Source organism: Pelecanus crispus, chromosome 6 (genome assembly GCF_030463565.1).
Source record: "Pelecanus crispus isolate bPelCri1 chromosome 6, bPelCri1.pri, whole genome shotgun sequence".
NCBI classification, from domain to species: domain Eukaryota; kingdom Metazoa; phylum Chordata; class Aves; order Pelecaniformes; family Pelecanidae; genus Pelecanus; species Pelecanus crispus.
Genome location: NC_134648.1, coordinates 32,329,591 through 32,353,325, shown reverse-complemented (window position 1 = coordinate 32,353,325; position 23,735 = coordinate 32,329,591). Strand labels below are relative to the sequence as shown.

Below are 23,735 nucleotides of genomic sequence, written 5' to 3'. Positions count from 1 at the left end.
CCCTTAACTGGAAGAAGGAAGGACTCTGAGACAATTGGTTATTTTCAGGGAATGGAAACAGAAAGCTCAGCTCCTGGCCAAAATAGGTGAGGGTATAGCAGTGTGTGGATATTGTCTACTTGGACCTTTAGTAAGGCTTTTGACACTGTCTCCCATAAGATTCTCACAGTGAAGCTGATGAAGTGTGGGCTGGATGGGTGGACAGGGAGTTGGATTGAAAACTGGCTGAATGGCAGAGCTCAGACGGTGGTGATCAGTGGTACAAAGTCTAGTTGGAAACCAGGAACTAGCAGTGTAACCTAGAGATCAATTCTGGGCCCCATATTGTTCAATGTCTTCATTAATGATCTGGATGACAGGGCAGAGTGTACCGTCAGCAAGTCTGCCAATGTTACAAAATTGGGAGGAGTGACTGGTACACCAAAGGGTCACGCTGCTGTCCAGAGGGACCTCGACAGGCTGGAAATGTGGGCTGACAGAAACCTCATGCAGTTCAACAAAAAGAAGTGGAAGTCCTGCATCTGGGGAGGAACAACCCTGTGCACCAGTGTATGCTGGGTGCCAATAGGCTGGAAAACAGCTTTGCAGAAAAGGACCTGGGAGTCCTGGTGGACAGCAAGGCTGGCCGTAACCCAGCAATGTGCCTTTGCTGCCAGGAAGGCTAATGGTATCCTGGGGTGCGTTAGGAGGAGTATTGCCAACAGGACGAGCGAGGTGATCCTTCTCCTCGAACTCAGCACTGGTGAGGCTGCATCTGGAGTGCTGTGTCTGGTTCTGGGCTCTCCACTACAAGAGATGTTGGAGCTACTGAAGAGAGTCTAGTGAAGGGCTGCTAAGACTGTAAACAGACTGGAGCATCTCTCATATGGGGAAGGGCTGAGAGACCTCGGACTGCTTAGCCTGCAGAAGAGAAGGCTCAAGGAGATCTTATGGATGTACACAAGTACCTGAAAGGAGGGCGTTAAGAAGATGGAGCCAGATTCTTTCAGTGGTGTCCAGTGATAGGGCAAGAGGCAATGGGCCCAGTATCAGCAGTAATCTTTTTTTGAAAAGTTGCTCCTCCTCATCTTGAATAGTAGTCTCTCTTATTAAGGGCTTTATAGTTTAGATGAACCAGAAAAAGAAATATAGGTAACTAAAGTTAATTTCGCTGCTGTTTAAAGATGTGTACTTCATTAAAGGCTTTTGCTTTACAAGTCCAGCCTTCAATTTGCACGTTTCTGTGGTGCAGTGAGATCTAGAAAATGAGTAGCTCATGGGAAAGGGTATGTTTGAGTAAAGTTGTTCTGATGTGGGAAAGGGTATGTTTGATTAAAGTTGTTCTGATGTCTGTCTCTACACTCTCTGCTGTAGTGTCCAAGGCAGACTGCTACGTGGAACTAAAGCTGCCCACTGCATCTCCCATAGTCTCCCAAACTCAGGTTGTTGACAATTCTGATAACCCAGAATGGAATGAAACTTTCCAGTATCGAATCCATAGTGCTGTCAAGGTAAGGAGTGCACTTTGTGGAGCTGGTTGGGCTACCTGCATTTGTATACCGGCTTACTTTTGATACTTCATGCAAAACCAAGGGATCTTTATTACCCTCAAAACCAGTATTACTTGTAAGGTGTCAATCTTCTTCAGTGGTACAAAAAGCTGTACTATGCATGTCCAGCAATAACCACAGCAGTTTGTAACTGCAATCTTGTGTAAATTGCAGCTAGAATTTTCCATAAATGTCCTTGTGATGCAACTCAAGAAAGGGAAGTTACGGTACTACCTGGTAGAGTTCAAGGAAATTCCTTGATAAAGTAAGTTTCTGTTTGAGGATTGCTTCTACTTTCACAGAGTAGCTGTTGCCTTACACAGCCAAGTGGCTGAGTGAGGATAATGGGAACTAAATTTCAAATCACTTTGCCACTTAGTTCATTCAGTTGAGTTTTGCCATCAGTTCCTATGATCGAGAAAAGCAAAACTCGGACTCGTAGAGACAGTACATCTGTCTGCTGTCTGAGCAGGACCTAATAGAGTATTGAACAAAATCTTCAGATTATCAGCATTCATTCTCAAAGTAGACACTAATGGTAGAGGGAAGGAAATTGTACTTTAAAAGATTAGGTTTAGTATGCCACTATTGCTTTGAATAACATCCTAGGCTTTGGGATAAGGTGATTATTAACAAGCAACTATCCCCCTTACTGGAGTACCTTTCCATAATGGTTGGTGACAAAGGTGGAATGGTAGTTGAATTAAAGGTAAGAAAATTGCAAACTAAGCTTTAGAGCATGTGAGCTTTTTCTTCCCCTGAAGGCTCATGAGGCCTCAGTCATGCCAGCACAATTCTAAGTTCAGTCTTGTCTCCTTGAAAACAAGTTGCTGCAAGGCCACTTTTTGGGTGCCATGTGCACTCATTGTGTCTGTTTCAATTAGTTTCTGCTGGATGTACCTGCTCTGAGACAGGGCTGAGCAGGAAGTGATAAGTCCCTATAACATCCTGGACTGAATCACGTGGAAATTGCTGTTGCTTCCTCAGGCAAATCTGTGCCTGAAGCTGGTGGAGAGTACTGCCAGGTGTATTCAGCTGGGGCTTTTCTATAGTTGGGAAGCTCAGAAAACCTTTAGCTCACACTGTCAACTGGAAGCTTTTTGCTTAACTATGCTTTAAGTCCTGCTGGAAATAGTGAATTCTCTTCAGGAGTGGGAAAGGGGAAGAGTATTGATTAATGCATAAAATGTCTATTGTATCCAGCTACTCGGGTTTGTGGAAGTGTTTCTGTCTTTTCATCTGAGGCTGTTTGTTTCTGTTTGGTTTTAGAACATTCTGGAATTGACACTCTATGATAAGGATGTCCTTGTCAGTGATGAGCTCACTTCTATCGTCTTCGATGTAGGGGGCATGAAGCCAGGTCAGCCCCTGCTGCGCACTTTCAAGTTGAACCCTGAGGTTAGTCCCTGGTTTCTATCCAGGTCAACTGTGAATAGCTGCAGCTCATCATTATAGAAATCCAGCAGTATGTGCTGGTTGATCTGTCTGTGTTGTAGAAGCCAGAAGGGCAAAATACGTCAGCAGGTAGTAACAGCATATATGCTTTTACTGTCATCTGAGATGTTTCTAAAATCTCTAGTGATTTTGTGTGTGTGTGTGTGTTCCACAGTCTTTGGGTTGCCATGCTAAATGGAACTTGGGATGACTGCTGTCTTTCAGAAGATGTTAAAACACCTTTAAAGGGAATTGATTTTTTCAGGAGACTAGAGGGGCGTAAACTGGGCTTAAAATGAATGGTATTTGCAGTCAGCAGTCATTTTGGGGACTGCAGACTGTCTTTAGTTGATCATCATCAGTTTGCAGTGAAGAATTTTATTGCTGCAAAGGTTACCTCTGTATTTAAGTCAAAAGCCTAAGAAAAGCTTATTTTACCTGAGATATGTTCAGTTACATTTAACCTCTGCTTCATGTGGGTGACCTTGGTGCATATGAGCTGCTCTTGGTCCCTGTGCACCTGTTTATGGACTTACAACAAGAGAGCTTGGTTTACATAGCTAAAGCTATATCACCAGTCTGATCTTTTTTGTAACTGCCTCAAACACATTGCTACAATAGGTCTGTATTAAAGGTGAGCTAATGATGTGTTTTCTTGAGAAATGGGGCTTCAGTGCTGTTGGTGTGGTCAGAAGCAGACTAACTGGTATGCAGTTAGCCAGGAGGTGTTGGGCAGTGTCACAGGCACTCTAAATGATTTGTGATCATGGAAAGAGGCTTAGTAACTCCATTGTTCCCACTAACTCTGTCCTGTTTGCTGAGTGCTTAAGCCATCTTGATCAGTAGTTACGGAACTGGAAACCTCATTTCAGTAAAGAGAATTACCCAAACTGGCTTCTACTCGGTTATTTTTATTATTACCCATTGCTGGTTGTACAGATGGGCAGTGATGAGATTACACATAGAAGTCCTAAAGCAATGAAGAGGGACTTCAGGGCACTGGGGCGATTAGTCGCAGGATCGGGAGCGCAGGTAGTGTTTTCCTCAATCCCGTCAGTGGCAGTTAAGAGTGCTGAAAGGAATGGGAAAACTCACCTGATTAACAGGTGGCTCAGAGGCTGGTGCCATTGGTGGAATTCTGGGTTTTTCGATCACGGGGAGGTTTACACAGCACTGGGCCTGCTGGCGGCTAATGGAGATCGGCTGTCTGCAAAGGGGAAAAGGGTTCTCGCCCATGAGTTGGCAGGACTCATTGAGAGGGCTTTAAACTAGGTTTGAAGGGGGAAGGGGATATAAACGGGCCTGCTAGTGAGGAGCCCAGGGGCGGCATGGCAACGTTGGGGGCGAAATCGATAGCCCAGCTCAAGTGCAGCTACACCAATGCACGTAGCATGGGCAACAAACAGGAGGAGCTGGAAGCCCTTGTGCAGCAGGATGGCTATGACATAGTCGCCATCACAGAAGCATGGTGGGACGACTCTCATGACTGGAGTGCTGCACTGGGGCGCTATAAGCTCTTCAGAAGGGATAGGCAGGGAAGGAGAGGCAGTGGGGTGGCTCTGTATGTTAGGGAGTGTTTTGACTGTATAGAGCTTGACAGTGGTGATGACAAGGTAGAATGCTTATGGGTAAGGATGAGGGGGAAGGCGAGCAAGGCGAATGTCCTGTTGGGAGTCTGCTATAGACCACCCAACCAGGATGCAGAGGTAGATGAGGCATTCTATAAGCGGCTGGCAGAAGTCTTGCAATCGCTAGCCCTTGTTCTCGTGGGGGACTTCAACTTGCCGGACATCTGCTGGAAATACAACACAGCAGAGAGGCAACAGTCTCAAAAATTCCTAGAGTGTGTGGAGGGTAACTTTCTGATGAAGCTGGTAAGCGAGCCTACCAGGGGAGGTGCCTCGCTTGACCTGCTGTTTACTAACAGAGAAGGGCTTGTGGGAGATGTCATGGTGGGAGGCCATCTTGGGCTTAGCAACCACGATATGATAGAGTTCTTGATTCTGGGCGATGTAAATAAAGAGGAGGGGCAGCAAAACTGTTACCATGGACTTCCGGAGGGCAGACTTTGGCCTCTTCAGGACGCTGGTTGGGAAAGTCCCTTGGGAGGCAGTCCTGAAAGGCAAAGGGGTCCAGGAAGGCTGGGCCTTCTTCAAGAAGGAAGTCTTAAGGGCGCAGGAGCAGGCTGTCCCCATGTGCTGTAAGACGAACCGGCGGGGAAAATGACCGGCCTGGCTGAATAGGGAGCTTTTGCGGGGACTCGGGGGAAAAAAGGAGAGTCTACCGCCTTTGGAAGAAGGGGCAGACAACTCAGGAGGAGTCCAGGGATCTTGTTAGGTCCTGCAGGGAGGAAATTAGAAAAGCAAAAGCCCAGCAAGAAGTTAATCTGGCCAATGCTGTAGAAGATAATAAAAAATGCTTTTATAAGTACATCAGCAATAAAAGGAGAGCCAAGGAGGATCTCCATCCCTTGCTGGATGTGGGGGGGAACATTGTCACTGAGGACAAGGAAAAGGCTGAGGTACTTAACGCCTTCTTTGCCTCTGTGTTTAACAGCCAGACTGGTCATCCCCAGGGTACTCAGGCCCCTGAGCTAGAGGATAGGGATGGGGACCACAATGGAGCCCTCATAGTCCAGGAAGAAGCAGTTATCGACCTGCTATGCCACCTGGATGCTCACAAGTCTATGGGGCCAGATGGGATCCACCCGAGAGTACTGAGGGAGCTGGCAGAGGAGCTTGCCAAGCCACTTGCCATCATCTATCAGCAGTCCTGGTTAACAGGGGAGGTCCCTGATGACTGGAGGCTTGCCAATGTGACGCCCATCTACAAGAAGGGCCGGAAGGAGGACCCGGGGAACTACAGGCCTGTCAGCCTGACCCTCGGTGCCAGGAAAGATTATGGAGAGGTTCATCTTGAGTGCACTCAACAGGCAAGTGCAGGTCAACCAGGGGATCAGGCCCAGCCAACATAGGTTCATGAAAGGCAGGTCCTGCTTGACCAACCTGATCTCCTTCTATGACCTGCTGACCCGCCTGGTAGATGATGGAAAGGCTGTGGATGTTGGATATTAGGAAAAATTTCTTCATGGAAAGGGTGGTCAAGCATTGGAACAGACTGCCCAGAGAGGTGGGGGAGTCCCCATCCCTGGAAGTGTTCAAAAAACAGGTAGATGTGGCACTTTGGGACACGGTTTAGTCTAGTCTACCCTTGCTTGGTTTAGTGTGGACTTGGTAGTGTAGGTTAATGGTTGGACTGGATGATCTTAAAGGTCTTTTCCAACCTAAATGTTTCTACGATTCTATGATTTTAAAAGCTGCGTTTAGGTCTGGTATCACGCATTTACTGTAAGCTTAGGGCAGGGAAAAAGATGACTGGATCAAAGTCTGTGCAAGACAAAGACAGCAATGAGCTAAGAGTGCAATCTGCTGAAATAAGAAATGAAAGGAAGCACAAAGCCTCATGTAGAAACTGTTTGCAGATATGGTGCTGCAGTGCTACTTGAGCCAGAAGAGGGTGGGTTATTTCTCATTAGCAGAATAATGGATCTGAGAGACAGCTCTCACTTGTGTGCACTTTTCTCCTCAAACATAGGTGTGTCTGGTTATATAAGATATGCCTGGGAGGAGAGGAATTCTTAAAGAACAACAACAACAAAAGGCATAAATTTAAACCTTCCAAAATTTAACTGGAGCTTTTGTAAAAGCAACAAAACCAGTTACTATAGTTTGTAACAGGAAGAAAGCTTAATCTCTTGGGAAAACTTATCATAATTGTATTCAAGATCAAGGGTCATCTGTGTCCAAATTTTATTTTCAAAGGCTAATGAAGAGCTGGATGTAGAGTTTTACTTGGAGAAATGGTGAGTCTTACCTGAAGAGCTGAATGAACTTGTGTGCTGCAGATATGTCGTCTTAGTTGCTTTTTCTGTGCAGAGACAGTCTTGCCCATAAAAAGGTTAATGCTTTACAGTCCTCTGTGGTGTTTGAGTTGATTCACCAATGGCTGATCACAAATATCCTTAAAGCCCCAGACACCAAAACTTTTGGGGTACCAAAAAAGAAACAAAATTTTGCTGGGCTTCATGAGAATGGCAGTGCTGCAAAGGAAATGAAGGTTTTGTGGGTGACGTTACTTAGGAGTGGAAAGCTTATACAGTTAACCTTGCAATATCAACAAATGAATACTTTATATGCCTGCTAGTTTATCTAACCTATTTCTGTAGGTTATCAAATGAGATGGGGAGACCTTATAGCACATGCTTATAGTTGCAGAGGAATTTTTTCTTCAGTATTTTTCCCCCTATTGTTCTGTGAAAGGAAATATACTTGGTGTCAGTCTAGTTTGCATAGATCTCTCACAGTGAGGACCTTTCTTCCCCACTGCTTATCCAGGCAGTTAGTTTGTGAAGTAGGATGAAGCAAACTAAAAATGAAACTCATTGGCATTAAATCTCTTCCTTTCACAGCTCAGATGCCCCTGCAGAGGTATTGACCAATGGAGTCCTTGTGGTGAGTGCATGGAAGTCAATTACATATATGTTGGGCTTTACTCCTGAAGGTAGGTTTTTAGTATTCAGAGGACAAGAATTGTTAAGTATTCAACTCCTGCATCCAAATAGCTCCTATCCTCTCCAGCATGTGCCTCTTTAAAACACCAAATTAAAAAAAAAAAAAAGCTTCCTCAGTTTTTAAAACTTTATACCAACTCACAGAAAGGCTATTTTTTTTTTTCTTTTCCAATGGGGCTGTTTTAAAAGCTGTAAACAAAAAAATGTCTTTAGGAAGCTGGTGAGTCTTGCAGATTGTATTGAGTTTTCTAGCCTAGATGGGGCCAGGTATAGTCGCCCCTTCTTATCTTAACACCTATGATTTCTAAACTTTTGTCAGTGCCATTATTAAGTAGGTGATAACTTTTGAATCTGAGAGTGGGAGGCCTCGTCTTGAGAGATTTGTCTATTCTCTTGGGGCAATCAGTCTAAAAAAATCTGTGTGTTATACATTAAAAATACAGGTGTTACCACCTCTTTCCTCCCCCCCAAAGGAAAGGGACTGGAGTGATGTTTTTTAATAAGGAGAAAAGGATGGGAAAGAGTTCATCATTGTTCAGATGTAGAGGTTTTCAGGAAAAATTGGTGGCAGTTAACAGCATCGTTCTGCAAACTATTTCACAGGATAGTGTCTTTTGTTTTCCTATTTCCCTTAGCAAATCAGTCTTCCATTCAAGCAGTGGAGTAGTTTCTTATCTTTGAGAGCAATTATGGCCAATAAAGTATCTCATCTGCTGTCCTAGAAAGGGAAGCTGATGATTGAATGGTGTGAGAGACTAAATTTCATGAGGACATGGACAATCCAAGGACAGAAAGTCATGGCAGAACTTATGAAGTGCTTGCTTGGATCTGAACAGGTTCTGAATAGGTATTCACACATGCATTTTAAAAAAAAAAAAAAAAAAAAGGTAAAACAACAGAAAAACCCCAGGTATTGAGAATTTGTAACTATGAAGTACTGGTTGCAAAAAAAATTAGTAACCAGAATAGGACAAATGGTTTTGATTTTGAAACAAGAGCAGATAATCCCTTCCTGCCGAAACAAAACTTGTTCTTAATTTGAAAGATCAAAATAGTCCTTAATACTATTTGACAGCTTGCAGCTGTAAACCTAAACCTACTGTGGTAGGTGGATTAAGTTTCAACAAAGTGGACTAAAACCTCATAACCAGAGCTGGTTTCTTCTTTTCATAGGTTCATCCTTGTTTGTCTCTGCAAGGCACTGTCAACAAAGAGGAAAAAACAAAAGAGAAACAGCAAGGTAGGGCTGCCTGCAGAGTTTAAGTCAGATACTTTTCAGTATGTTTATTCCTTGGGAGAGAGGGGAGACTTGATTCTCTGTCTATACAGTGCATTTTTATTTACTGACTACAAAATTGACCTTTTAAGTTAATTTTATTTTTAATACTAAATAATACTGGGTCACTTCCATTGGGTACCACACAAGAGAGTCTTTGCTTGTGTTTTCATAGTCTTAGCTATACTTGACAAGTATCTGATTTTCAATATTTAAATAAATGTTTCCTGTGGCCTAAACTTCTTACTCTTATGCACAGGGAACTGTGAGGTCAAGCTGTCTGTTCCAGGGGCATATCAGAAGCAGTTGTGTATTCCTTGGAGACCAGACAATGGGAAGGATTATGGAACCTCATTTGTCTTTCATGTGGATAAAGAAATGTGTCCAGAACTGCAAGTGGAGCTGCAGCAAACTGTATCTGTCCTACAGGTAAGCATCTGTGCTGACTGCTGCAAAGTTTAGAGACCATTTTTGAATAAATCCACTTTAAAACCAGTGCCTTCAGTCCATGAAAATGTCCTTAAACATAAATTGAATGGCCTTAATTTGATCATAAGAAGGCCAGGGACTTTTTCGGATGTTCTGGGATGTCAGTTTTGCATATATTATTCAGGTGTGTGCGGATGTCAAAAGCTTGCATTGGAAGCAAGTTTCTTGTGGAGTAGTGTTTATATGTGGTGCTAGGGACCATCTATTAGTAAGTTTACTCATCACTTCCACATACACCGTTTTGATCAAACTTAACTCTGTAATGCTGTAACTGCTCAGATCAAAATTTTCTGGGCTAGAAGCCTGTCTTGAATGGATTTCTCTGGTTATATATTAGCAATTTATGGGCAGGGAGAGAAATTTTTCTTTATCATTGCTTTTTACACACTACTATTTTTTTTTTATTTTAAAAATTGAATAAAAATGTCAGACTTCTCATTGGATCTTTGACATTGGGTAAGGAGGTGAATTTGTCTTAAAATTATACCCTCCCCAACACTTTGAAATCTGTTCAAACTTGGGGATTAAAAAAATGTGAATCTGCACATGCTTGCTAGATGAAGACATCTTTACTTTCAGCTGTTGAGATACTCCATAACAAGTCTTTTCTATTAGAAACTTGTAGAGCATGTGCCACATCCAGAGGCTTATTTAGCTTTGCCTGTCGCCTCACAGTTTCTACAGGTACTCATGCGGTTTGTGTATCCCGTAGGAGTGACTAAGTATTCATTGTGATGACTGCTCCCAGTATAGCCAGACACCAAAAATGAGAGCAAGGAAACTATTTATTCTGTGACGTTACTCATCCCCACAAGCAGTTGGGCAGCATGAATGCAGTTTGTGATCTTGACTACTCTAGAGGCAGCTGCAGAGAAGAGAACACAAAAAGGAATATGGAAGAATAGCTTTGCTGGGGTTGATTGGGCAGCAAGCATGAGCCAAAGAGAGAGACCTGGACTTAAATAGACAAAAACTCAGAGCAAATGCATGATAGAAGTCAACCATGGAGATTGGCCCAGGTGATAAACCTCAACCAAACCATCCTCGGTATCTAGCAGAACACCCTCCTTCAAGAGCTGGCACAGAGCACAAAGCTATCCAGTCTGACCTTTCCTCCCTTATCAGAGGTAGGAGGGTGCCAGGAATGTAGCAATGTTGCTTTGCCCTGGACCTAAATGCATGTTATTTGCCCTTGTTAGGAGGACGACAGTGGGCTTAGAGGGATGTTTGACTCGGGACAGCTGGTTTTGGTCAGAACACATCTGTGAAATCTATGGGTAGTTCCTTGTTTGTCTTCAGTTCTTGTGAGAAGGGGGACAACCTGTTGTTTCTTTCAGCTACTGCCTCCTCCCAAGGGTTGAGGCCTGTGGTGGGTGTAAAGGCTCCAGCCCACCTGTTAGGCTGTGTAGGTTTGAGTGTGGCCCTATGATATGAGGGCTTTTTTTAATACGCCTATTTTAAATTTAGGAATCTTCGCACAGCTCTGTATTAAGAGAGCTTGCTACTTGCTAATCCAGCCTGGGAGAAAACTCAAAGATTTCCTGGCAAACTTTAATTTGCTCTGCTTGTGAAGATGATTATGTTTTTTAATTACATGCTCCCATTTGTCCCTAAGGGTATTATCTTATTTCCTGTTTTGTGGGGTTTTTTTCTGTATGTCTAACACTGTTGCCTTGCTGGTATCTTTTCCAAATCCTGCTTTAAAGACAGAATACAAGTTCACTTGTGAGCTTTGGGGGAAATTTTATATTTGGAGATGAAGATTGTTTGCTTGTGGCAGACATCTATATTTAAAAAAAAAAAAAAAAAAAAAAAGGTAGCTGTTTGAGTGACAGAAATATTCCCAGCAAAGATCTGTGAGCAGAGAGCAGGATGATCTTGAAAAGCCTTAGACTTTTCAGAAAGATTTAATTATAATGACCTTAAGGATTTTTTGCTGTTTTGACATATGAAACTCGTATCTTTAACTTTTTTCTGGAGAGCTCAAGTAACATTTTGGCTTTTATTAGGATGGTATGAACGCTGATATTGAGAAGCATACTACAGTTCTGGGGTTCGGGACTCTACCAGTTAACTCCCTCCCTATTGGACAGAAAGTTGATAGAGTCGTTTCTCTGGGAGAGGTAATGTCAACATTTTGCACTTGTTTTAACATGCTTGGGATAACATTTTTCCCCCATCACCTGTAAGAATTTGGAAAGTTAAGCTGCACATGATTCTTCGGAGTGCTGTTTTCTTGGATATCTAGAATGAAATACTGAGATTACTTAGTGCAATTCTTCTCAAAATGTTTTCATGGTTTGGTCTTACAAAATAAAGTTCATCACTTTCCAAAGCAAAATATCTGTTAGGGTGTGAAAGAAAAATATCAGAGGAGGAGAAAAGCAAGAAGCTTGAAGAAGAAATATCCCCCCGCCCCTGCTCTCTGAGTATATGTTTTTATTCTCTGTGGAGACTATTGAAAATGTCTGAAACCAGTTCCAAGGGGAATATGTTCCAGAGATGTAGTTTTGCGGGTGAGAGTGCTGTTCTGCCTAGTGTCTAATGACCCTGTTGATGTCATAACCTCTAGTTAGTAGTTCCCACCTATGTAGTTGCTATCAGTTGCAAGATGTGTTCTCTTTTTTTCACAGGGACAAAGTTTGGATATGAGTTTGAAAACTGAAGAGAGGTGAGTGGGAACCTCAAAGACCTCTGAAAATTAGGAAAGGCCTTTATTGTCATAGTGAAGGAGCAAAGTGACTCTCCCTCCTGTTCTGAGGAGTTCTGTTGTCTCCATTGTTCTCTTGGGATAGATTAAAGAAAAATATCTTTGGTTATTTTTCTACTGAGGGCTGTGACTCTTCACTTTGCAGACACTATCTATTAGATTTGTGTCAGTCCTCCTGAAATCTGAACAAATTTTGTATTCCTAGTACTTAAATGTAAAATAGCTGATGGTGTAAATATTAAGCAGCTTTGTTAGGTACAGATAGTTCCCAGAATATGTGCAGTGCTGTACTGACAAATAGGAAAAGACATCTCTGTGTGTGAAGACCTTGACCTATAAAATAGAGGAAGGGAGCAAGAAAGGAGTGATAAGGAAAGAATAACAGAGAAAACTGAGCAGTTGGCTAGTAAGTTGATAGGGTCATTGGGTATATAGTCATTAACTGAAGATCCTGCTCCCGTTTTACAAACTCATAGCAACTTCATTGGTATTCAGTTATCCCTTTCTGCCTCTAAGTTCAGAAACTTCTGTTTTAAAATTGCTTATCCCCTCATTTCTCCACCCATGTCAATACCATAATCTCAGTTGCTCCTCATACAATCTTCTTCACCTACTGAGAACCTTCCTTTGTGAAATTCCTGAAGCTTAATCTGAATCCTGTTTGACCAAGCTTTGTATTTAGACATTAAGGGAGAAATATAATAGGGAGAAGTTTCATTTTTAATTCCAAAAACTGTTGTTACAAAATGGCTGGTGTGTAGACATTGACTAAAACTTCATTTAAGAGTTTGATCCAGTGATTCAGATCAGCACCTAGATTGTGTATTCACAGAAATTTGCTTTTCCCTGGTAATTACAAATCCTCCAAAATTTTGGGGTATTTTTGTCTTAATTTCTATTTCAGCACTTGGGATCTTGATATACGTCTGGGTTTTGACCTCTGTAAAGAGGAGAGAGAATTTTTGGACAAAAGGAAGAAAATAGTTTCTGAGGCACTGAGGAAGACTCTTCACTTAAAAGAATCTCCTCCAAAAGATGAGGTATTGATCACAGTGCTGTAGTAAGACTTGTAAAATCCTTTGTGCTTTCTTGATAATTAGATATTGTAGGATTCTTTGCCTGTAACCAACAGAAAACATGGTTTGCATTTGTCATGCTTTAGCCCCAGCCAGCAACTAAGCACCATGCAGCCGCTCTCTCACTCCCCCTACCCCGATGGGATGGGGGAGAGAATCCGAGGAGTAAGAGTGAGAAACACTCCTGGGTTGAGATAAGAACAGTTTAATAACTGAAATAAAGTAAAATAGTAATGATAATAATAACAATATAATAATAATAATATACAAAGCAAGTGATGCACAATGCAATGGCTCACCACCCGCCGACCGATACCCAGACAGTTCCCGAGCAGCGATCGCTGCTCCCCGGCCAACCCCCCCCCCAGTTTGTATACTGAGCATGACATTTTATGGTATGGAATAGCCCTTTGGCCAGTTTGGATCGACTATCCTGGCTGTGCCTCCTCCCAGTTTCTTGTGCACCTGGCAGAGCATGGGAAGCTGAAAAGTCCTTGACTAGCATAAGCAGTACTTAGCAACAACTAAAACATCAGTGTATTATCAACGTTCTTCTCCTACTAAATCCAAAACGCAGCACTATGCCTGCTACTAGGAAGAAAATTAACTCTATCCCAGCCGAAACCAGGACAGCATTCACCATGGCATGAGCTAGATCCCTGTGATATTTCAATTCTGAAGTCTCAAATGTTGTTGTATTTCTAAAATTGAGGGGGGCGTGTGTGTATTTTGGAACACAAAAAATTAGGTTTTCAGAATGTATGTACTTTCTTTAGTTGAACTCTTGTATCTTAGGCTTTGAGCTCTGAATTGTGATGGGGACAGTCTGTTTCAGAATGGTTAAATTGAAGCTCACACCACAGGAACAGCTTCCTAATTGCTGATTTGAGGACACTTACATCTAGATATCCTGATACCTTGCTCTGATCTTTGGGTGCTGTTATAAGAATGATTGCCTCTTTTGTTCTTATGTGCATATTGTATGGCATGCAAGTAAATGTGTGATAATATACATAACAATTTCTGTAAGTGACTGTCCCTAAGATGACACTGCTAAGTTTTATAGTAAACAATATATTTAAATTGCAAGTAGAGAAAGGAGTTCTGGTTGAAATCAAACCTGAAATTACTTGAAATGTAAATAGAAATAGAGATTTTTATCTGTTATTTTCATAAGAATGAGACTTAAGTGGGATTAGTTCTGTAATTTATTGGCAATTCAAAAGTCTGTGATTGTGACTCCTGAGTTTGCTGTCTGCAGGTTCCAGTTGTAGCGGTACTGGGATCTGGAGGTGGGATGAGGGCACTGACATCGTTCTATGGCAGTCTTGCTGGGCTTCAGCAGCTAGGCCTTTTGGATGCCACAATATATCTGTGTGGGATTTCTGGCTCTACTTGGTAAGTTACATGCAGTGTTGATTCCAGAAACTTATAGGTGAATGTGGTAGTGTTGATGCAAAATAAGGCCAAAACTGCATTTGTGCCATCTGTAGATAGACAACGAAGTCAAATATTTTATCAGTTCTCACCTGTGCATTCTGATGGGGATCCTAAAGAGTCTAAGAGATTCATTATCACTTCTAACCCATACAGCTACTGGCTAAATCTATGAATCTGCTGCTTTTGCAAGCCTGGCAGCTGAATATTAGAATGTATCACATGAATAAAACTGTTGTGTGTTCCCTCAGACCCCTGACTGCAAAAACTTTCCCCATTTCCTTGCTCTTGCCAAGATGATAACTGAGGTGGTGCAAGTCACTGGAAATGTCCACATGCACCACTACATCACTACCTTCCAAAATGTCGTATGTGGCTGAATAGAGGAATAGCGCTGGCTTGCCCTTTGGTGGACTGGAGCAATGGGCATGTTAGACAGGGCTAGAATGTGCATGTTAAACATGGCTAGAATGTTTCAGTAGCTCAGTTCTTGGAGTTTGTGGTGAATTTATCCCTCATAAGTACACATTTTTTTCGTGAAATGATTTCACTGAGGAGTTGTGCAACCTGACAGTACAATCCTCCCTTCCAGAGCTTTGTGTGTTAAATTAACTCCTATGTACCTAGTATTCTTCCACTAATGTTGTGATCTGGCCTGCGCTGTTTGGTTCAGAGACAGACTTTCAAACAAATGTAGGCATCTGTTCATGTGGACAGCCCATAGTCCCAACTAGTTTCTCATTTAATCAGACCTGTGTTCTGATGAAGGCTATGGCCTCTATTGCTGTGTGCAGTAGCACCCTTGCTGTCAGCCAGTCTCTCAGGGTTTTTATGGCCTGGAGTTAACTCGTATTCATGGACTGGTTTGTGTGTGCTTGCATATGATGCTTGGAACATCCTTGAAAGGTAGGTTTGCAATCGGGTTGAAGTTGTCCTGTAGGTGTCAGGGTTTTCAGCATGTTTTAGAGTTCAGAGATCCATTATTATGGTCTCTTTTCTCTTCATGATGTTTTATCTTTTAGCTAGACTTCTCAAGCTTGCAGTTCAGTGCTGCAGCACTAATTATAACTAGCTAAAATTATTGTTTACATGAGGGTCATTATTACTGATGACATTAATATTAAGCATTTTCAGGTGTTTATCAACATTGTATCAAGACCCTGACTGGTCGCAGAAGGACCTTCAAGATGCAATCAGAAGAGCTCAGGGTACTGTGTCCAGCAGCAAAGCAGGGGCATTTTCCCCAGAACGACTGAAATACTATTTCCAGGAGCTGAATGCAATGGAGACTAGTGGACGGAAAGTTTCCTTTACGGATTTGTGGGGCCTTATTGTGGAATATTTTCTACAACAGAAGGTAAAAGATTTCACGTTTGGATGTTGTTGTGGTTTAACCTGGCAGGCAGCTAAACACCACGCAGCCGTTTGGTCACTCTCCCCCTCCCCAGTGAGATGGGAGAGAGAATAGGGGGGGAAAAAAAAAAGTAAAATTCATGGGTTGACTTAAAGACAGTTTAATAGGACAGAAAAGGAAGGGAAAATAATATCCAAAGCAAGTGATGCACAATGCAATTGCTCACCACCTCCTGACTGATAACCTGCCAGTTCTCAAGCAGCAATTGCTGCCCCCCTGGTCAAGTCCCCCCAGTTTATATACTGAGCATGATGTCATATGGCATGGAATAACCCTTTGGTCAGTTTGGATCAACTATCTTGGCTGTGCCCCATTCCAGTTTCTTGTGCACGTGGCAGAGAATGGGAAGCTGAAAAAGTCCTTGACTAGACTAAACCCTACTTAGCAACAACTAAAACATCAGTGTGTTATCAACATTATTCTCAAACTAAATCCAAAACACAGCACTACACCAGTTACTAGGAAGAAAATTAACTCTATCCCGGCTGAAACTATGACAGATGTGTACTGCTGTTTGTCTTCCAGGTGGGAGCTCTGTCCACCCATGTGTTGTGTGTCAAGAAACCAATTACTCTCTACCTTTGTGAGCTGTTCTGGAATAGATGGTGTTGTGGAATAAACATAGGGAGTTCTCTTCTCTTTCTGCCCTGGGTTTCCCAGCACTCTTTTTTAGTAAAGAATTTTGAAGTCATATAGATCAGTGCTATAGAAAAATGGAGTGTTTATTTGGAATGACTGTTATTAAATTAATAGCTTTTGTATTGGGCAGGTTAAGCCTAAGAGAATGATGTTGGTTTTGCAAAATAGTGTTACTGTTCAGTATTTGCTATGTTAATTGAAATCAGAGGGGTAGCTAGTTTATTAATACACACCAGACACTGTAAATACGCAACTGCAGAAATATTTTGGCAAAATCTAATCATCTAATCAAAAAGGGATTTTGAATTAGTAGTATTGTTAATCAGAAAAGCTAAGCAACAGCTTCAAATTATCAAAGTATGGGTACAGAACTTATCTGACTAAAGTGTGCTTCTCCTTCCTTGCTTGTGACCAGGAAGATCCATCAAAGCTGTCTGATCAGCAAGAAGCAGTGAAATGGGCCCAGAACCCCTATCCTATCTATGCAGCTGTCAATGTGAGACCCAATATTAGCAGTGGTGACTTTGCAGGTATGAACATGGGAAATTTATTTTTGTTTGCTTTCACCTATCCAGATCCTTGGGTAATGAGTAGCTGACAACAGGAAACATGGCTCAAGCAGCAGTTGGTAGTGCAAGGATACTGACTGGCAGAGTGTTATCATCCTGATCACGAATGCCTTCATCATGGCTATAACGGAGAAATGAGATTGAACTCTGCTGGCCACTCCACGTGTTTTGCTAGAAAGTGCCTGAAATTTTCAGGAGCTGAGAGGGAAGGTTCTTACAATACAGAAATCTGTATCTGAATTGGAGAATTGAAGTCCTTGGTAATTAGGTGACCTACTTTCTTTTATAGTCTTAGATAATCAATTTGTGTAGGATTCATGTAAAATGATGGATTGGCAACCTTGTAGCATGCATCATCAAAACTGTGGTATTTAGCAGCCTGGGTTCTTGCTGGTTATACAATTACAGTAAAAAATGAAGGCCAGTCCTATTCCAGGTCACTTGAAACTTTAAATATGATGCAACAAGTGAGGGTAGATACAGTGAGACAGGAACACAAAGGCTTCTGTCCATCTGTGTACCACTGTGGGACATTCTGTTTGTTTGTTTTGTTCTGGAGGAGTGTGTGTGTATGACAATGAATTTGATTTGTAAATATTTGTGGAAAGCTTTCAAGCATGAGGGGACACTTTGATAAGCAGACAATGAACTCTGACACAGTGGGTCAACTGAGTTTTCAAGTCAGTACTGTAATAGTTGCTGAGAGATGGTAAGTAGAGTGAAGAAAGGCTGAAAAAAGTAAAGTAGCTTCCATTCATGATGGAGAAGGGAGCCAGCAGAATGGTTTAAAGTGGAAGTAAAATAGGCAGGTTATTTTTGCAGTAACAAAGTCAAGATGGAGCAAGATGGGATTCTTTTGATTTTTTTTTTTTTTTTTCTTTTCCCGAAAGCCAGGAAGAAGGGAGGTTGTATTTAGTCAATGAAAGCCTGTACAAGAGTTTATATTAATCGTATGTAAGACAGAGGCTCACTGAGAAGAGTGGCAGGGAAATCCGTAGTGATGGTGAAGAAAGTGTAGGGAGACTCCCTTCTGTCTCCCTTGTGTGAACAGAAATCAAATTAGTATTTTCACCTATGTTTACTCTGGGATGAGTAAATGTCCTGTTGGCTTGTTCTTAGAATGGTGCGAGTTCACTCCCTATGAAGTTGGATTTCGCAAATATGGAGCTTTTGTCCGAACAGAGGACTTTGACAGTGAGTTCTTCATGGGGCGGCTCATCCAGAAACGTCCAGAGCCTAGGATTTGTTTTCTACAAGGTATGATCTTACAGTAACAAATAAAATGGGGAGAAGAAAAGGAGCTACGGTGCTTTTGGGACTCATCAACTTAAACCCGTGCCTTTTTGTCTCTTCCTAAAGAATTTGAAGAAGGGAAAAATGTCAAACCTTTCTCCAAAGGTTTAGGTATAGTTTCGTAATACTACAGTCTGATGTCCTGAGCCTGCAAGAAGACTCTATTATGAGCTTCCTGTCTGCTTTAGGTCTTCCCATTCACTTGCCATCTTTCCCTTGCTGATACAAGAGCTTTTCTCTTGGAGAAGTTTCTGCATTATATTATTACCTTAGAATTTGTCACATGATTAACTCAAAGGTTTAAACTCAAACATCACCTGAGTAAGGGTCAAGTGACAGCCCTCTCCCGTGACAAATGGCAGCTGAATTATAGGCCTTTTGGTTACACTGTGAAAAAGCCTTCTGAGTATTAAATTCTTCTACATTTCTCCTGAAGGAATGTGGGGCAGTGCCTTTGCTGCAAGCTTGGATGATATCTGCCTGAAGGTGATTGGTATAGGACTGGACTTTCTAGACTCTTTCAAAGATGTTATCAAAGTTGTAGGTAAGAACATAACATCAAAATAAGATTTTTTTCGAAAGATTCCTGGTTTTTGAATGATCATACAAACAATGTGACTCAATGCGCTGTGTGTAGTTTTCAGGACTAGCATAAAAGATGGATTTGGACAAATCTCTCTTGTACTGTGTATTATTCCCTTCCATCAAACATACAGTGAAGAGAGTAGTTATAGTTTTTCAGTACGCTTTCTCTTCCTCCTTTTTTAAATTTTGTATCTGACTTTGACTATAAATTTGGGCTAGTTCTGGGAGCTGTTTTAAATGCATATTACAGTGCAGGGGTCTTAATCATAAGAATAAGAAGAATAGAAGCTGGACTGCTAAGCAGGAGGTGGAAAATAGGTTTTCAGTTCCCTGCTTGGCCTGATTTTTGTAATCTTGGATAAGCTGGTTGTATGTTTATGCATTGTTTTCCATTTGTACAGTGCCTCCCTAGCAGTGAAAAGGAAGTGTATTAAAGGCTGAGAGTCGCTCAGGTGCATAGTTATAGCCTTACAGTAAGTAGTGGGAGGACAGATTTTTTTTTTCTTCTCTGCTTTTGCAGCTCTAGTTTTTTTCCCCCCATGCTTTTGTTGTAACTATAAATGCTACTGTGTGTGGATGACTGTTGTATTATGAGACAGAAGCGGTCGTCACTTGGTAACAAGGGTTTCTTTGTGTGGGTTTGAAATTAATATGGACAATAATTTATGAGTAATGCTATTCCCTTTAAAGAGGGCAGGTAAATTATCCAACTATAGAATATTCAGCTCATTTAAATTTTATTACAATGCTTTTTTATTAGAGGACAAATTCAGCCTTAGGACAGCTGGTTAAATATTATAGAAAAAAGTCTGATTGAAATGTTGGAGCTGGACAGGCATTTTCTATGTATTCTGCATCCTTCTGTGGCTTCTGCAGACGACTGCCGAAGATTCCATTTCCGAGATCCAACACGACTGAAGACTCGCTTGGTTATACCTGGGGGCCCCTTGTTACAAATTTTTCAGGATTTCTTCAAGTCCCGGGTCACGTGTGGAGAAACCTTCAACTTCATGCAGGGATTGTACCTTCATAAAGATTATGTTAACATCAAGAAATTTGTGGCTTGGAGAGGTAAATAAGTCTGTGTGTATCTGGGATATTCAAATAGTGCCTTAATATTCTGTAACAGTCCATGTTACAGAACATAAGTGAGCTTGACTTTGTTCCACTGAAGTCAGGGAATTTACCTGTTCTTACACCATAGCAAAAAATGTGATCCACTGTGTTATGTTCTGTCATATAAGGCAAGCTCATCATCAGACTTTACAGGTCAGTCTCCGATGAATGTGCAGGTTGGAATGCCTTTTTTCTTCTTATATGCTCAGCATAACCTTTGTTTGTTGCTTGTACTGAGAGGTGTGTAATGAATCATTATAGTTACTTGTGTTACTTGGAGTGTCTTCCAGGCACTCATCTGGATGCGTTTCCCAACCAGCTGACTCCCATGGAAGAGAGCTTGTATTTAGTGGATGGTGGCTTTTCTATCAACTCTCCCTTTCCTTTGGTACTTCAGCCAGAGAGGGATGTGGATGTTATCTTGTCATTCAATTTTTCCTGGGAAGCTCCATTTGAGGTGAGGGATGTAGGTGAGCATTATTACATGAAGATAAAAGCACAGAATCATGTTCACAATGGCAGCAGATCAGTTGATGTTGAATATAAACACTAATGCAAGAGTGCGTTAAAGTAAATCTTTACCTCTTTCACATATTAATTGTACTATCCTTTTTACTGTGAACGTCATGAGGAGATGGAAAGTGATGACTATAATAAGATTCAAAATTTTTCAGAAACCTAAATAGATCGTTACCTAAAATATGAGTATTTGCTTAGCTCATATGATTCTTGTTACTTAGATGTACAGTTCTAATGGAAAAATGGCTATTGGTGATTTTCTTCATGCAAACAAGTTATTTCCTGTATATACAAGCGTTTATTTTAAGTGCAGAAAAGTCAAGGTGGATATATTTAGAGTAACAAAACATAAAAAGTTTCAGCTGCAAACTGTTGATGTTTGGTAGCAGTTCTCAGTTCTGCTCTTCATTCTTCTTCTGTATCACCACCCAGAGAAATTGTTTCTGCCAATTTGAAGTTGGATTTCTGTCACTTTTTTTTAAAGTCTCTCTTTCCCTTTCATGACTGTAATTAGATGATCTTAGAGGCGTTGCTGGTATTCTATGAAAATTATTTTTGTTCTTCGGCAACAGGTTTTAGAGCTGACTCAGAAATACTGTGAGGAGCGAGAAATTCCTTTTCCAAAAATCAGATTGAGTGAGGAAGATGAAAAGAAGCCAAAAGAGTGTTACATGTTTGTGGATGATAATAATCCAAAGGCTCCAATTGTCCTGCATTTCCCATTGGTGAATGACACCTTCCAGAAATACAAAGCTCCAGGTAAGGGAGCTGCATCTTAAAGAGCTATTTTTACAATCCTTTGGGTGTGTTGACAGGGAAAATTCAGTGGGCTCAGTGTCCCTCCCTTTATTCTTCTTAGTATTAACCTGTAATTATTAAATTGTTACTTTCATGTAAGGTGGAATCAGCTTCCATTATTTTTTTGGGAGTGGGAGAAGAGGCTGACAAGTAAAAAAAAAAAAAAAAAAAAAGTAAAAGCTGGAAGAATCGAAGTTAGGCAATATTTTTGCTTCTTTCTGAACCTTTCTGCCCTGCTACCTGATTTTGTTACTTCTAATTACACTGAATATATAGGAAAGCACTGTAAATCAGGTTAAATGATAAGTTAATTTGCTTATTGGATATGAATAAACCACTAAGCAGCAAAGTGTTGGGGACCAATGTGTATTTCAGATCATGTAACTCAGTGCTAAGTGTCCTGTGCCCTTGTAGCATAAGGTCAAGCGATAAACAATCCTTGTTTCATTTAATGTGATTAATATAGACTGTAGGGCCCACCTCAGTCTATCAGGCAAGAGCACTGGGATGAAACATAGAGCTGTACCTTTAAGAAGAGACAGACAAAATTCAGTGTCCTATTTCTCCCATGCTGGGAGGAAACAGCATCCTGAAGAAAACCTTTGGAATACATGGAAAAGAATGTGCAGGACTGACGCAGGCAAGGGAGATCTAAGGCACTCTGTTAATGCTATCTGTATTAATATTATAATGACTGCCAGGCCCTGGCTGCGTTTCCTCATCAACGATGAAGAGTTTCAAAGTGTTGGGCCTGAATATGGCTCAAGACTGCTATTTCTATAATAGCAACAAGCAAAAGTGTTTTTGGCAAATTACTTTAACGTTCATCTTCCAAGACTGGTATTTAAATTTAAGTGGTAGGGTGCTAAGAATATGAGTTACCATATTTTGAAGAGTATATACTAACCTCCTAAGGTCAGTTGAACTCAGGATGTTAGTGTCTTTTATTTTAGTGTAGAACAGCGCTTCCAGGAAGAATTGAGCTTTGTATTTCCTATTTTGAGCATGATAATCATGGATGCACTAAACAGTTTATCAGAATGAAAATGTTTTTAGTCCTGTATTTTGGAGGCTAGTGGAAGTAGAAAGGACAATAATACTTTACCTTCAGCTTCCAAGCATTTTGGATCCTGAAGGACCTGAAATCTCTGAGGAGCTTTGGGGAAAAATTTAAGGTTCAACAGAGTTACCTGTAATATCCTCCTTGCAGAATCCTACTAAAATGAGTCTATCACCTCTGGGGTTTTTTGTGTGTGTTCCCCACCCCCCTACTCCCCTTACTGCAGGAGTTAAACGTGAGTCAGAAGAAGAGAAATCTTTTGGTGACTTCGTCATTGAGGCAAAAGATTCTCCTTATCGTACACTAAATTTCACCTTTGAGCCATACGATTTCAGCAGGTTAGTGGAAGTGAATCGCTACAATGTTCTGAACAGCAAGGACACTCTCTTCAAAACCCTGAACTTGGCTCTGCAAAGGAGAAAGTTGAAGAAAGTCATCAATACGTCCAATACATGAGCAGCTTCCATGGCTTTCACACACTGCAGCCTGTCTGTATCCTCAGCTATGTGGCTCAAGACAGAATACTGAAAACTAATAGCTGGAAACTGTCTTCTTGGGAAGGGAGTAGCACATGTGACACTGAAAATTCATTCCAGAAGACAGATGATCTTACAAAAACCCAAGGGATATACAGTACAACAAGGATATTGTTTTGTCATGTGGGAAAGAGTAGGGAATTACCTAGCCCAGTATCTTGTCTTACAGTGGCTGGTACCAGATGACTTAGGGAGGTCTGTTCAAACAGTTCAAGCATCTGGAGAATCTTCCAAACTCCACTGAGTGAAGCACCTCTTTTTGTCAGAGGTGTGGCGGTGTTTGAGGAAACACTGATTTCTTCTATACTGTTACCTCTCTTGCTTTTTGAACCTCCCTTCATGAACTTTTACAATTTGCATCATCTGGCAAGGAACTCCACAGACTCCACTCTCTCAGATGCACTGAGAGAGGAAATGTGTCCTTTTGCTTTCAACTTGGTACTGGCTGATGCCCATGTACTTTCAAGACTGAACGGTCATTATCTGTTTTCCATTTTTGCCATTCATGGTTTCAAAGATCTCTGTGATATTTCCTTCTTATCCTTCTCAAGGATTATAATGGCTTTTAGGTTTCCAGAAGTATAATATAGAATACCATACTTTGGTAACCATTTGGTTTTGAGGAAATAATAGTTCCCTTTTATCTTTAACAATTAAAGACACATCATGGGATTGTGTTGCTGCT

At 41.3% G+C, this 23,735-nt stretch overlaps 1 protein-coding gene across 1 annotated transcript in view; it reads left to right on the top strand.

Moving 5' to 3' along the window:
- Window positions 1-22,970, top strand: part of PLA2G4F (phospholipase A2 group IVF) — a 28,047-nt gene extending 5,077 nt beyond the window's left edge. Inside the window, exons 3-20 of the mRNA XM_075712370.1 lie at window positions 1,354-1,490; window positions 2,799-2,927; window positions 6,785-6,825; window positions 7,432-7,474; window positions 8,707-8,773; window positions 9,069-9,238; window positions 11,308-11,421; window positions 11,932-11,969; window positions 12,913-13,048; window positions 14,346-14,482; window positions 15,656-15,878; window positions 16,990-17,104; window positions 18,263-18,400; window positions 18,873-18,980; window positions 19,898-20,092; window positions 20,428-20,594; window positions 21,229-21,415; window positions 22,741-22,970. Coding sequence (XP_075568485.1) covers window positions 1,354-1,490; window positions 2,799-2,927; window positions 6,785-6,825; window positions 7,432-7,474; window positions 8,707-8,773; window positions 9,069-9,238; window positions 11,308-11,421; window positions 11,932-11,969; window positions 12,913-13,048; window positions 14,346-14,482; window positions 15,656-15,878; window positions 16,990-17,104; window positions 18,263-18,400; window positions 18,873-18,980; window positions 19,898-20,092; window positions 20,428-20,594; window positions 21,229-21,415; window positions 22,741-22,970 — 2,375 coding nt within the window. The remainder of the gene's footprint in view (window positions 1-1,353; window positions 1,491-2,798; window positions 2,928-6,784; window positions 6,826-7,431; window positions 7,475-8,706; window positions 8,774-9,068; window positions 9,239-11,307; window positions 11,422-11,931; window positions 11,970-12,912; window positions 13,049-14,345; window positions 14,483-15,655; window positions 15,879-16,989; window positions 17,105-18,262; window positions 18,401-18,872; window positions 18,981-19,897; window positions 20,093-20,427; window positions 20,595-21,228; window positions 21,416-22,740) is intronic.
- The last annotated feature ends 765 nt before the right edge of the window (window positions 22,971-23,735 follow it).